We start from the raw sequence: 14,690 nt of genomic DNA on the forward strand, positions 1-14,690 counted from the left end.
CTCACTCTGAGGAAGCAGCAGTGTGAGGTTGTTATGTAACAACACCTAAACAGACAGGCACAGGCCTCAGCTATGGAACCAGCAGAACCATACTCAGAAAGCAGAAATCGAGTCCATCAGTCATAATTCTACAGGAACCACTCAAACATGCTGTCCATGTCTCACTGTGGATATACCTATATATGTAAAACCCATCTTCAGTAGGTATTCTCCAGTCCATAGAAACGGTTATCTACAGCCACCCCCGCCCTGCACCTCATTCCCCTGGTCACCTTTGGCCCTTGGATCACAGGAATTCTTTACTTGAAGTAAAGAGCTGCCAGCTCCCCGTGGTGACGTCGACCCAACACTTTTCCATTTGATCCTTCATACGAGACAAAGGTCCATCTAGTCAAAACTATGGTTTTTCCAGTAGTCATGTATGGATGTGAGAGTTGGACCAAAAAGAAGGCTGAGCACCAAGGAATTGGTGCTTTCGAACAGCAGTGCTGGAGAAGACTCTTGAGAGTCCCTTGGACTCCAAGGAGATCAAAACAGTCAATCCTAAGGAAATCAACCATGAATATTCATTGGAAGGGCAAATGCCGAATTGAAGCTCCAATACCTGAGGCAAAGAGCCGACTCACTGGAAAAGATGATGATGCGGGGAAAGACTGAAGGCAGGAGGAGGAGGGGGCAACAAAGGATGGTTAGATTAGATAGCATCACCAACTCAATGGTCATGACTTTGAGCAAACTCCGGAAGACAGTGGACGACAGGGAAGCCTGGTGTGCCGCAGTCCATCAGGTCACAAAGAGCTGGACACAACTCAGTGACTGAATGATAACAAAATGTGGCAAGAAGGGCTTCGCAGGTGCCCCCAGTGGGTAAAGAACCTGCCTGCCAATGCAGGAGAAACAGGACAGCTGGGTTCAATCCCCGGTCAGGAACACCCCCTGGAGGAGGGCACAGCAACCCACTCCAGTATTTCTGCCTGGAGAATTCCATGGAGAGAGGAGCCTGCTGCTGCTGCTACTGCTAAGTCGCTTCAGTCATGTCCAACTCTGTGCGACCCCACAGACAGCAGCCCACCAGGCTCCGCTGTCCCTGGGATTCTCCAGGCAAGAACACTGGAGTGGATGCCATTTCCTTCTCCAACGCATGCAAGTGAAAAGTGAAACAGAAGTTGCTCAGTCGTGTCTGACTCTTAGTGACCCCATGGACTGCAGCCCACCAGGCTCCTCTGTCCATGGGATTTTCCAGGCAAGAGTGCTGGAGTGAGTCGTCATTTCCTTCTCCAATGCATGAAAGTGAAAAGTGAAAGTGAAGTCGCTCAGTTGTGTCCAACTCTCAGCGACCCCATGGACTGCAGCCTACCAGGCTCCTCCGTCCATGGGATTTTCCAGGCAAGAGCACTGGAGTGGGGTGTCTAGCAGGTCGCAAAGAGTTGGACACAACTGAAGCAACCGCACACACGCACAAGAGGCAGAAATTACTAAAATTCTGGGAACAGGATGTGTGTCATACGTCAGAAATGTTCGTATCTGCTGATAACACCCAGTCTCCCTGAGACACTCTCGTGAGGAGGCCACATGGCCACGACCTAACGGAACAAGGAACATATTTGCTGTTTTTCAGTCCCTCAGTCTTGCTCGACTCTTTGCAACTGTGTGGACTGCAGCAAGCCACGCTTCCTTGGAGTGAAGACTTCCTTCAGCATCTCCTGGAGTTTGCTCAAACCCATGTCCCTTGAGTCGGTGATGCCATCCAACCATCTCATCCAATGTTGCCCCGTCTTGTTCCTGCCCTCAATCTTTCCCAGCATCAGGGTCTTTTCCAATAAGTCAGCTCTTCACAGGATCATAACCAATTACCAAACAGCATAACACGTGCTACCAGCACCAGCTTCTGCCACGGTGGGTACAGGCTCTCACATCCCCTGGCTGGTGTCGAAACAGTTAAGGATCTGGGATTCTCTCACCTCAGGGGACACCCCAGGGGCAGGTGGACAACTCCAGGGCTCTCACTTTCAAAAGCAGCATTTTGTAGTTTGGGATTAGCAGATGCAAACTAGTAATATACAGGATGGATAAACAATAGGTCCTACTGAAGAGCACAGGGAAATAGTCAAGAAGCTGAGATAAACCATCATGGAAAAGATTAGGAAAAGAAGGTAAGTATAACTGAATCGCTCTGTTAAATAAATTTTTAAAAAGAAATAAGAAATAAAGGAACATTTTCTGAAATGTATTTATCTTTTAGGTGCTGGTGCTGTTTCTGTATACCTGGTTATTTTGAATATGTCAAAGTAAAAGGTACCAGTAACTGCTAATGAGAAATTATTTTAGACTAGGTGGGGAAGATGTTCTTTTTATATGAATTGCAGCATCTGCATCCACCCACGTTACCAAATAATTTCAGTTTGTTTGTTATTTTTTCCTCCACTCTCAGTCATTCCCCCGCCGCCCCAGCCCAAGTAACAGACATCATCTCCTATTTTTAATGGCCTCAACTGTCTTATCTAAGTTATAAGGCTCAAGCTCAGTTGAGCTTCTTGCCGAGTAATTTTTCTTATGCTAAAGAAGAAACACAAAGTAAACTAGGAAAATCATAATCAGTCAGAATAATAATACTGACATCATCAAAACCTCAAAATAATGTATCTAAGAAAAGTGTCAGTCAATTTTGGGAGATTAGCAGCTCAAATAAATGAACATTCCAGCATCACACTGTCAGTTTCTACGTAAGAAAGAAACAAAACCTTAGAATTCAAAGGACACCAAGTTGAATGCTGAGCCCTCGTCTTAAATTTCTTTTTATCAGTAATCAAACATTCACCACATTCCTCACAACAGGTAAGGCAACCTGTCAACTGATGAGACGCTTCTATTCACAGCCAGAAGCTATGACTCTCCAGCATAATTAACAAGGAAACAAAATCCTTCCAAGAAGCAAATCCAGTCCCTAATTAAGTGAAGCAGACCTGGGTCAGGTGTCTCAGAAACGACCAACTTGATCAGAGGTTCTCAGTTTGAAATATTCATGAGTCCATGAATGCCAATCGTGTAAACTCCATTTAAAAAAAAAAACAAAATCTAAGAAAACCCTATAAGCAATTTCATAACTAAGGGGTTTCAAATATGCAAAGAAAACCTCCAAAACACAAAGTTCTCACTGTCTTAAAAAAAAAACAGTAAATGTGACTTAAGAGAAATCTGATAGCCTGAGGATAAAACTGTTTTCCAGCGATTAACACATTTTCTGTACTTACCATCTAGTGATGCAAACACATGATTATTAAGAGACAGGCTTGAGAAGGAAGGAGAATGGTAGAAAGCGGCCTGTCTGTTACGTCTCCAATGGAGCCACACCTGTGAAGCTGACACTATTCAACACCATCCCAAAGGTCACTCCTACATTACATGAAAAAGTCAGTTCTGTGTATTTACTATGAGTATGTGACAAAAATATTCTCATTCAGATTAACTGTTCTTTAAAACTGCATTTTCTCAATTTGGCCAATCACCAAAATCATTTCTTCCAGGATAAAAAAAAAAAAAAACAGAATTGCTTTAAATGTCCAGAACTACTTTTGAGGTTTACAAAAATGAGAAAAGCATGTTTCATTAGGATGTCGTCAACTGCAACATAATTCAGATTTCTTTAAAATCTCTTACCTTCCTTCTAGAAATTTCTGTTGTGGTAACTGTCGAGATATTTAGCCACACTTGAAATTACTTCAGCCCAAACCCAAAACCACAGAAAAATCTTTCTGATGGAAACATTTTGTTTCAATCCCTGTAAAAGTCAACATAAAGCTAGATTCTCTGCTGTCTTAGCATGGCTCTCAATGACAATCTGTTGCTACAGCAACAAAACTCTGCTACCTGTGGCCATGATTTGTTAAAAATTCCTCCAACCAGAAAATTCTGTGCTGTGCATTCATAAAACCCATAGAATGGCTCCAAGCCACATAAAATTAAAGCTCAATTTCCCACTTACGACCTACCCACACACCTATTTATAATATACAAACATATATGCACACATACATGCATAATTATGACTCTTTCAATGCCATCAAAAAGGTAAAACCACAACAAATTTCCATTTTACATTCCGCATAAAAAACTGCTGTGTTTTAGATTTCATTGAATGATTGCTACTGTTTCTCAAAATTTATCTTAAAAGGCAATAGAGGCCCACCATTCAGGAGAGAATTCTAAAAACAAAACCATTTATTATTTACATCCAATCTCATTCCAAAAAAGAAAAAATTCCTGACTCATAATTTCCTGTCTGTTCCAATGATGTGGCTCCTTTCAGCCATGAGTTGATGTAGAAAACACCCAAAGAATAAAGAAGACATGCGAACACCTGCCTCCGCGGGCTACTCACCCTCACCGGGGGGCTCCAGGCTTGCGCCCGCGGCTGGGGTCCACCCTGTGAGCTCGGGCCATCTTTAGGGCTGCAGGTGACCACAGCACTACTCTGAGCCCTCAAGGCGCTGGTGCAGTTGGTGCCACTGCCCCCCACGGGGCCGGGCTTCCACGGCCGCTGCTTGATGCCGTCCAGAAGTCTGACCAGCAGGATGTTGCTCGGAAGCTGCTCCACACCCGAGCCAACCAGAGTCCGGCACTCGGGACATCTGAGTTCATTCCGGGAACCGACGATGCCCAGCAAGCAGCGTTTACAGAACGTGTGCTGGCAAGGTAAGACCTTGGCAGAGGCGTCCAGCCGCTCCAGGCACACAGGGCACTCCAGCAGATCCAGCAGGGCCGACTCATCCATCTTCCTCTAGTTCTCCAAAGGGAATGCAGCAGAGACACGCATCCTTGTGTGCAGCTCTCAAAGCGGCTCATGTAACACCCATGTCAGACGCTGCTCTGGGGCCCCCGGGGGAGAGGAGGGAAAGACAGAAGGAGGACCATCAGTGGCGGGTAAAGGTACAAAGAAGAGCCAGGAACCCAACAGCACACAGAAGTGCTTCCTGAGAGAATGGAGCTTCGCTTTGGAATACATGGTGCCTGAACTCCAGAGTCAACAACTGAAAACAAAATAGGCTTTTTAAGCAGTTCACAATAAATCCGGGAAGACATCTAGTTCACTGTGCAGGGATAGCTATCAAGTACCACAGGGGACTCTTGCCATAAAACAGGATTTATGAAATGCAATAGAAACATAATTTCTCTGGCTCTCAAAGTGAAACCTGAGGCCTTAACTAAGCCCTCAACTTATCTGAGAAGGTGAAAGTGGCAAATGAACTGTTTCCTCCACCTGAAATTCCTTTTAAATCCAACCAAGTTCCCCACCATTCAAGCCACTTTGGTGGTAAACGACCCCAGTATTAAAGACATATGTTTCTTCGCTGGTCTTAAAAATAGAATTGTTTAATCTTACCCAAGGAAAACGAGATGAAGGTTGACAATTCTAAAGGACACACTGAAGAGGGGCCCGAAAGCAGCTCAAATATAAATGTACCACCCTTCAGGGCAGCCGCTGACAAACTCGGAAGCGAATTCTGAACGGCCTGTGCTAATCCCATTCAGAAAATCTGGCAAAATTATCACCCAAAGAATTTGAGAATGGAATGCTGGGCTGGGAATCGCCAGCAGAATATGAAAATGGGGCCATTCAGGAAAAAGCATTCAGACCAGAGCCTGCACCGCTCTCCTCGACGAGAGCCAGGTGGCGGTGTGGACGCGGGCAGGGGCCTGGCCGTCGCTCTGCTCGCCACAGGTACTGCGGGCCCGCGTGGACGCCGGGCCAGGTGCCCGCGCCGCCAATGAAGACGTTCCCGCGGCCAGAGGCAGGGGGCCGCCCTTGCAGACGCTGGGGCCAGGTGCCCAGGCCGGCCCTCGTCGACGCCGCAGGGCCAGGTGCTAGAGCCGCCCGCGTAGACGCGCCCTGGGGCTGCTGCTAGGGCCGCCGGCGTAGACATCCCGGGGCCAGGTGCCGGGAGCCGCCCGTGTAGACGCGCCCCGGGGCTGCTGCAGGGGGCCGCCCGCTTAGACCTCGCGCCCCGGCCAGCGCCGGGAAGGCAGGGCCGGGCCGGGTGGGTCCACCCGCCGCCTGGCCGCCGCCCCGGGCCTGGCCGGACAGGAGCCCCGCGCCCTCGGGAAGTTTCGGGGCTCAGGAGCGCCCGCAGAGCCGCGTCGCCAGGTCCGCCCGCCGGGCGTTCGGGCGCCCGCCGCCGCAGTGCCTGGGGCCGGACGGCCGACCCTCTCCAACCCGGCCCGGGGGGCGCGGGGCTCGGGCCGGGGGCTCGGGGCGGGGGGGGTCCTACCTCAGCGCGGCGCCCTCTTTGTCCGCACGCCCCGCGCTCTCCCGCTCGCCAGCCTCGGACGCCGGGCAGCTTTGGACTCCGCTCGTCGCCCGCGCGCTCCCGCCGCCGCCGCCTGCCGGGCCGGGGGAGGGGGAGGGGAGGGGAGGGGGCGGGGCTGGGCGGGAGGGGGAGGAGCGCGGAAGGTGAGGGGCGGGGCCAGGAAGGAGGAGGGGAGGGGAGGGGCCGGGCGGGAGGGGGAGAGGAGGGGCGGGGCCGGGAAGGAGGAGGCGGGTGTGCGGGGCCGGGCGGGAAGGGGAGGAGCGCGGGAAAGGGGGCGGAGCCGGGAAGGAGGAGTGGGAGGGGAGAGGCGGGGAGGGGCGGGAAAGGAGGAGGAAGAGGGAGGAGGAGCAGGGAAGGAGGGAGGAGGAGCAGGGAGCGCCGCCCGCCCTCCTCCGGCGTGTGGGCCCTGCGGGGGCCGGGGTCGGGGCGGATCCCGGGAGGGGACGGGGAGAGGACCCGAGCGGCCGCCGCAGAGGCTGGGAGGGAGGTCTAGGGGGGACGCGCTGGCCGCAGGGGAGGCGCGGGCGCCGCCGGGTACCTGGACACAGACCCTGCCGCGAGCCTTGGGACCGGGCCAGGACCCGGAAAGTGGGGCGGGCGAGAAGCCCGGCCCTGCCCCGGACCCGGGGTCAGCCTGGCCGGAACCAGCGCCGTGGCCTCTGCCTGCCCTCGCTCCCCCCACCCCCCGCACACACCTGTAACGCCAGACACACACCTGTTAACCGAAAGGTCCTTTGGGAAAACGTCGTCCACAGGTGTAGGGGGTTGTTTCTCATACTCAGTTTAGAGGGAAGACAAGTTAAAATTTTGTGATTGATCTCAAAATTGTCATTTTATTTGCATTTACCGTCCGCTCAACAAACATTTTTCTCAACTACCCTTCCTCAGAGGTGTGCAGAAAATAAGGAGAAGCGGGGACACATACTCCTTTGCGAGAAACCGCTGCCTGCTCTTCACCCAGCCCAGCCCTTTGAAGGGAGTGGATGTTCCTCTAAGGTCCGGCTGGGGCCACGGCAAAACCACTGCAGACAAATGAGAACCACCCGAGTTAGGACTCGCTGTGACCCTGCAGTCACCGCTCCCTCGCTGGCTGCAGCCTCCTGCTCGACGTTTGAGAGGTGGTCAAGTCCTCACTGCAGCCGTCCATCTTCCCTCCGTGTGTGTGTTAGTCGCTCAGTCGTGCCTGACTCTGCGATCCCAGGGACTGTGTCCATAGGATTTTCCAGGCAAGAATACTGGAGTGGGTAGCCATGGATGGAACCCAGGGATGCAACCCACTTCTCCTACATTGCAGGCAGATTTTTTACCATCTGAGCCACCAGGGAAGCCCCTTCTCTCATTAGCTTCGCGCTAATGGTTGAATATCCGGACAGTCTACTGCCTGAATGCCAGGAAGGACAGCCCACTTGCCCTCCATTAGAAGGGAATGAATACTATACAGAAGATGGATAAACAAAGTCCTGCTGTACAGCAGAGAACTGTATTCGGTATTCTGTGATAAACCACAATGGAAAAGAGGATTTAAAAAAGGATGTATGTGTATGTATAATAGAATCACTTTGCTGTACAGCAGGAATTAACACACCATTGTAAATCACCCATAGTTAAGTTTTAAACTATTGATTAAAACAAGAAGTGAGCAATGGTATAAAGGAGATGGAAGATGCACAGAGAGGCAAAATCAAGCAGCAGAATGAGGGGGCTATGGAAATGATTTGGTTTTGAGCATTGCTGATTTCAAAGCAAAAGTAACTTATTTCAAGTTTTCCATAACACACTGAATTGTAAAATGTAGACACTATTTGACAATGTTTCATTTTTAGCTGCTAAAATGTGTATTTATCTGACAAATAAATGTAAACCTTAAAAAGAAAAAAAATAACTACCAAGTTTGGAACAGTGAAAGCATCTGCATGTAATAAGAAATGAAGTGAACAAATACATACATGCATTTGAGTTGAGAAAGACAAGGGGGGACATGATCAGAACAGAGCAGTTTTAAACCACTAATCCACCAAGTCACCTTGAAAGTGACTACTTAGTCTATCAACTTCTGCATCTGCAACAAGGTAGGTGAAGGGAAGGCTGATCGGACAGTTACAGTCAGTCAATAGGTAAACATTATGTGTCATTTATGGTTATTAAAACCAAAACTCAAACAGGTTCACTCGCCACAACTAGCCACTTTGGGCCAAGACTCAACCTCATGTCTGGATTCCAAGACCGGTTTCTTCCTGCTGTCCCAAGGGTGTCTTTCGCAGGTCACCTCAGGCACCCCTGAGTGTGCTGTGTGACCTGCAAGGGAAAGCTGGCACTTAACCAGATAATGACTCTGGAGACCAAGGGACAATTATGTTTTATTTTATTCTTATTTTAGTTACTTGTTTGTATTTAGAGAACAGTACACAAGGTCTGGGAAGAGGGCATGGCAACCCTCTCCAGTGTTCTTGGCTGGAGACTCCCATGGACAGAGAAGCCTGATGGGCTACAGTCCATGGAGTCACACAGTCGGACGTGGCTGAAGCAGCTTAGCATGCACGCATGTCCGCACACAAGGCCCTGAGTGGAATGGTCCAGCTTTTGGAACTCTAGTGCCTAGCTGCACCCCTTATCAAGGGCTCCCCTGGCGGCTCAGTGGTAAAGAACCCGCCTGCCAGGGCAGAAGACTCCTGTTCAATCCCTGGGGCAGGAAGATCCCCGGAGGAGGAAATGGCAACCCACTCCAGTATTCCTGCCTGGGAAACCCCATGGACTGCCAGGCTCCTCTGTCCGTGGGGTCTCAAAGAGGCGGACAAGACTTAGTGACTGGAAAACAGCAACCGGTTATCAACGACCTGGAGACTGTCTGGGATACAAGGGATGAAAGAAGCTCACACGATTCCACAAGTGTCGCCTGGGACACGGCTCAGCTCTTTCAATACCCCTGCTGCTCATTCACTCTGTTGTTTAGAACACAATTCTTTCGTTAGTTTCAATTACTCCAACTTGTACAATGAAGTTTTAGGTCAATTATTTGAACTTCTTGAGCCATCGTCCCTCTGTCAAATGGTGGGGGAGCGGGGGGGCGGGCAGGGATCATACCTTTCCTGGACTGCTGTTGAGCATTCTGTGAGGCAGAGCCCTGGTTCTTTATAACCTGTACATCTCTTTTATAGTAAGGTATCATCATTATCTTTATAATTACCTGGGAAAGTTATACTGGGCAAAATCCTTTCTTTATAGGGTCTTTAAGAAGTCTGCAGCAACGTTAATAACTGCAAAATTCTGTCAAGAGAATAATATAGGTGAAAGGAGGGTTAGAGAAAGAAAAACACATTCATCTGACCATTTCTGGGAACTGAACCTGAAGCAGAGGATGTACACATGATATATGCATGGCCACTGTGACTCTGAGCAGATACATGAGAAATAAACACGCCCTGACATGATAATGATAGCTTGGATTCATACAGTTCTCATCCAACCACGACTTCAAAGTGCTATCCCAAACCCTATCTCATTTGTCTTCTCAGCATCCCTCTGAAGTGGTGAAGACAGATGTAATCATTCCCCAGCTGCAGACGGGGAAAGATGAGGTGTCAAGAAGCTCCTGCTGGCAGTGATGATGCTTTGACACAAGTCAGACTCTTTCGTTCCCAGCCCAGTGTGCTCTTTGTTGAGCTCTGGTACACATGCTTACACATACAGAAACATGTGTGTCTGCTCACCAACTTCCTTCAAAACTAATTCCTCCTCCAACCCTCCTACCCTGTCAGTGGGGATGTAAAATGGTGTGGCCACTGTGCAAAACAATGGGAGGTTTCTCAAAACACTAGAAATAGAATTACCATAAGAACCAGCAACGCCACTCCTGGGTATTTACCTGAAAAAAATGGAGAACCCCGATTAGAAAAGATACACGCACCCCAGTGTTCACAGCTGCACTGTTTACAATAGCCAAGATATGGAGCAGCGTAAGTGTCCATTGACAGATGAATGGGTAAAGCCGTGAAAAGAGTGAAGTTTTGCCATTCACAAAATATGGATGGACTTGGAGGGCATTATGCTAGGTGAAATAAGTCAGAGAAGGACACATACTGTATGATATCACTTATACATAGAACCTAAAATACACACAAACTACTGAAGATAACATAAAAAAAAAGAAACAGGCTCACAGATACAGAGAACAAACTAGTGGCTACCAGTTGGGCAAGGGAAGGGGGCAGAGGCAATATAGGTAGAGAAGATTAAGAGGTCAAACTCTTCAGTATGAAATAAGCTATAGGGGTATGTTGTACAACACAGGGAATATAGCCAGAATCTTATAATAGCTATAACTAGAATGTTAGCTCCTCAGCTGTGTCCAGCTCTTGTGATCCCATGGACTGTAGCCTGAAAAGCTCCTCTGTCCGTGGGATTCTCCAGGCAAGAATACTGGGGTGGGTTGCCATTCCTTTTTCCAGGGGACCTGGCCAACCCACGGATCAAACTCAGGTCTGCCTCATTGCAGGCAGATTCTTTACCATCTGAGCCACCAGGGAAGCCCCTATAACCTTCAAAAATTATGAATGACTATATTCCTTTGACTCATAATAAATATTTATTACAGGGGAGAGAAAACTAATTCCTCCTCCAGTTGTCATGATATTGGTAAATATCAGCATGATGTATCCAGTGTTTAAACCAGGAACCCATGGGTCATGGTGATTCTTCCCGTTTCCTCTCCATCGACAAGTCTGCCAACTACCCGCCCCCAAATATATTTCAGTTTCTACCTACTTTCCTTCATCTTCTTTGCACCTTTATTTCAAGCATCATGGATCTTGGCCTCTGGCCCTCCTCATCAGCCTCCCTGCCTCTGCTCACATCTCCATGGTCTGCCCTGGACGTAGTAGCGACATTCTGAGCAAGTGGCAACAAATGTACCTGCGCGCATTTACTTAGCTGCTCAGTCGTGTCCAGCTCTTTGTGATCCCATGGACTGTAGCCTGCCAGGCTCCTCAGTCCATGAGACTCTCCAGGCAAGAATACTGGAGTGGGTTGCCACTGCTTTCCTCCAAGGGATCTTCCCAACCCAGGAATTGAATCTGTGTCTCCTGCGTTGGCAGGTGGACTCTTTACCAACTGTACCACCTGGGAAGCCCCAATTAAATATTTATCTCCATCCGAACTGCATAAAGGACATCTAAGGGTAATGGAACCACCATGCAGAAAGACAGGAGTCCTGAGGCACCACGGTTGTCAGGAAACAGGGCTCTTAGCAGCTCAGAGAAGGCAAACCCAGAGGGGCTATTTTGGTCTCAGGAGTGGGAAGATGCTGCAAACTCCACTGTCTGGCAAAAAGCCCCAAGCAGATGGAATATTTATAGGCCCCTCCCTGGGGACTTCAGCTCAATCAGGATGGATGCTGGGGAGCAAGGGAGAGGAGTGGGTGGCAAATGGCACCTTCCTCCAGTCTCCCTAGGACATCTGAGGAGCTGCTTGACTGGGGAGGAGCCAGGGCTCTCTAAGTGCCTCTAATCCTAACCCAGGCTTCAGGGATGGGTCCTGAGGTTCAGTACAGCCAGAATCACCTTCTGATTCTTTGAAGAGCTCCTTCAAAATGCAGGCTTCCAGCCCGTCCCTAGGGATGCTCTCTTTCCAGGACCAGCATGGGTTTGGGAATCACGCTGTTCTAACAAAATGACGCTAGGACCACAGTTAAGAAAGGACCAACCTAGTCACCCAGAGCTGAGCAGGGAAGCTAGTCCATCAAGGGCCCTCTGAGCTTTGGTTAATAAAGCCAAGGAAGCGTACAGGAGCTCCAGCCAGGGCTGGTTTGCTACGGTTACAGAAAGGACCTGCGTGTTGCAACCTACTTTCATTCTGGTCTCCTCTCTTCCTACCCACCCCACTGTCCAGGGCTCGGCCTTTCATCTTAATAAAAGCTGCACAGATTTTTATATAAAGGATATCAGTTAATAAGGGAGCCAAAATATTAGCTTTCCCAGAGAAACACGCATGGCTGCCCTGAGTTAACTCAGGACCCAGATGTGGTCCAAGGTCATCCACATCAAGCCTCAGAAGGTCCAGCAGCTTATACTGTGAAATGTCACTGGAAGCATGCCAAAGAGACTGCTGACCCAAGTTCAGGCATAAATGTAACTTATCCGAAGAAAATGTAATAAGATGTGTTCCTTTCTGGGAAAAATACTTTCTCTTGTCAAACTCCATTTTCACTTCGAAAGTTTAAACCTTGAAGTGATCTTTTTGCTTCTAAAGCAGTCTTCCCGAATATCTATCACTTTATCTAACCATCTTTAGGAAATGAAATTCCATCATCTTTCTTGGTAACCCATCTGTAGCCCGCCAGGCTTCTCTGTCCATGGAATTCTCCAGGCAAGAATACTGGAGTGGGTAGCCAGTTTCTTCTCCAGGAGATCTTCCCAACCCAGGGATCAAACCTGTATTTCTCATATTGCAGGCAGATTCTTTACCGTCTGAACCTTATATATTTGAGGTTGAAATATAGGGGGAGTGCATTATATCTTTGAGGTTGTTGTTTATCAAATTTCAGACTTCTCTTTCTCTGTTCAAATTAAATATAAAGGTTGACTTTTCTAATGGCATTTAAATGGGCCAGTTTAAACACACACTCACACTCATGGGACACTCATAATGTAAGCCCCAGGTTTCTGTTTTCATTATAATATTGGGTCAAAAAAGTGGGCCTTTCTCCATTTACTCTCCCTGATTCATACGTACACAAGCCTAGATTCCATGATCTCAAAATGAGTTGAAATGATCCCATCATAACATTTTCTTTTGTCTACAGCTAACAGGTCACCTTTGCTCCTTCTTGCTCCCAAATAAACCTATTTATTCATGTTCGTAAAAGCACAGTTATCCTCACACTAGATACTGATGGTGTAACACTCCAAACCTGTTCTTCCAACACTTGCCTGAATTCAGGATGTGATTGTCCTCCTTTTACTGAAATCAGATTGCTCGCTGATTTTCTGTCCTTCGGTCCTCTCAACCTACACTGCCAGAATTTTCACCCCAACATTCACGTTCTTTCTTAGAATTCCTGTCCTCATCACTTCTCTCAGAGCTTATTTTCTTTTTTTTGTAAATTTTGGGTAATGTGTAAATCAGACAAGCATATAAAGTTTAAAGGTGCAATGTGAAAATCTTGCTTTAAAGTAACACGCATAATATTTAAAATTAAATTTCCATCATCCTTTAATTCCACATAAATTAATTTGATGAAATAGCTAGTAAATTTATTATAAAGCACTCCCCTACATAAATTCCATAATATATGATAAAAGCACTTAATAACTCATCAAAAAATGTATCAGTGGTTTATATTAATGGCTTAGACCTAAGCATGGCAAAATAGAAGATGTTCTTAACCATCCCACTCAATTTAATCTCTTTTCCTTGTGATTTAAAATGAGTGGACCCAATAAATAGATAAAACACGTGTACTCCCGTGGTGGATTCATGTTGATGTATGGCAAAACCAATACAATATTGTAAAGTAAAAAAAATTAAAGTAAATAAATAAATAAGAAAAATGAGTGGGCTACAGAGCTTTTTAAAACATAGGGCGCCAGGAGAGTATCAGTCCACTTGATATTCTCTCTCTTAGACAAGATTGTGGAAGACTACAGATTAAGATAATTTGCCTGTTTTCCATGATGCTTTTATGCAAAAATGATGATTTGCATAATTTCTTCTTAGTGTCAATTGAATTTCTGAAGGTTTTTTCAAGCAAACTTCCACATGTCTCCAGCGTACACCATCTGTCTCATCTCTTTTTCTCTCTTTTTTTAAAGTATTACAATTATCTTGTAACTGGAGCTGTCAAATCTTTATTCCCCAAAGATTCTTTCCTTTGATAAATGAAAAGGAACTGTATACACTGTTATGTGTGGTTGTACAATTGTGCTGGAGGTTCAGGAAAGGTTAAATGTTCAAAGCAGTTATGGCTATGTTGACATATTGGAGGAAATGGGATCAAGTAAGCTGACTAGACATTTTTAATCAGATTTACTCCAGGAAGATGAAGGAATGTTTAGTCAAAAGATGGGGAGATCTTAAAGCAAAAGGAAATTGAAAATAGTCTTCCTAAGAGTTCTGTGGCCCAAACTCCAAGCATTAGAAAAAAACATGAAGAAAAGATGATGACCGTATAGACGGCAAATTGCTTATAAAGCCTGCTGGCATTTGCAAATGGTTGATGCTTACACTGGGGAGTCAAGTTTTATGTTTACATAGTAAGTGTATTCGCAGCAGGAACTTCCAGGAAATCTCATGGGTTGCCAAGAAAGTACATATTGAAGTATTACATTGAAAAAAAAATTCTGCCAAAAACGTTTAAAAACCTTTTTAAAATTGATGTTTGCGAGGAAATGG

The 14,690-nt window shown here is 47.1% G+C and overlaps 1 protein-coding gene across 4 annotated transcripts in view; it reads right to left on the reverse strand.

Annotated features, from left to right (window-relative positions):
- SH3RF1 (SH3 domain containing ring finger 1) overlaps window positions 1–6,385 on the reverse strand; it is a 162,888-nt gene extending 156,503 nt beyond the window's left edge. For 3 of the 4 annotated variants that reach the window (XM_018051795.1, XM_018051794.1, XM_018051792.1), the window contains exons 1-2: window positions 6,267–6,385; window positions 4,379–4,866 (exon numbers count right to left, since the gene is read on the reverse strand). In XM_018051795.1, coding sequence (XP_017907284.1) covers window positions 4,379–4,771 — 393 coding nt within the window. In that variant the 5' untranslated portion in view covers window positions 4,772–4,866; window positions 6,267–6,385. The remainder of the gene's footprint in view (window positions 1–4,378; window positions 4,867–6,266) is intronic. The other variant, XM_018051793.1, reaches the window with a different exon arrangement.

The sequence above is a fragment of the Capra hircus genome, chromosome 8, assembly GCF_001704415.2.
Source record: "Capra hircus breed San Clemente chromosome 8, ASM170441v1, whole genome shotgun sequence".
Lineage (NCBI taxonomy): Eukaryota > Metazoa > Chordata > Mammalia > Artiodactyla > Bovidae > Capra > Capra hircus.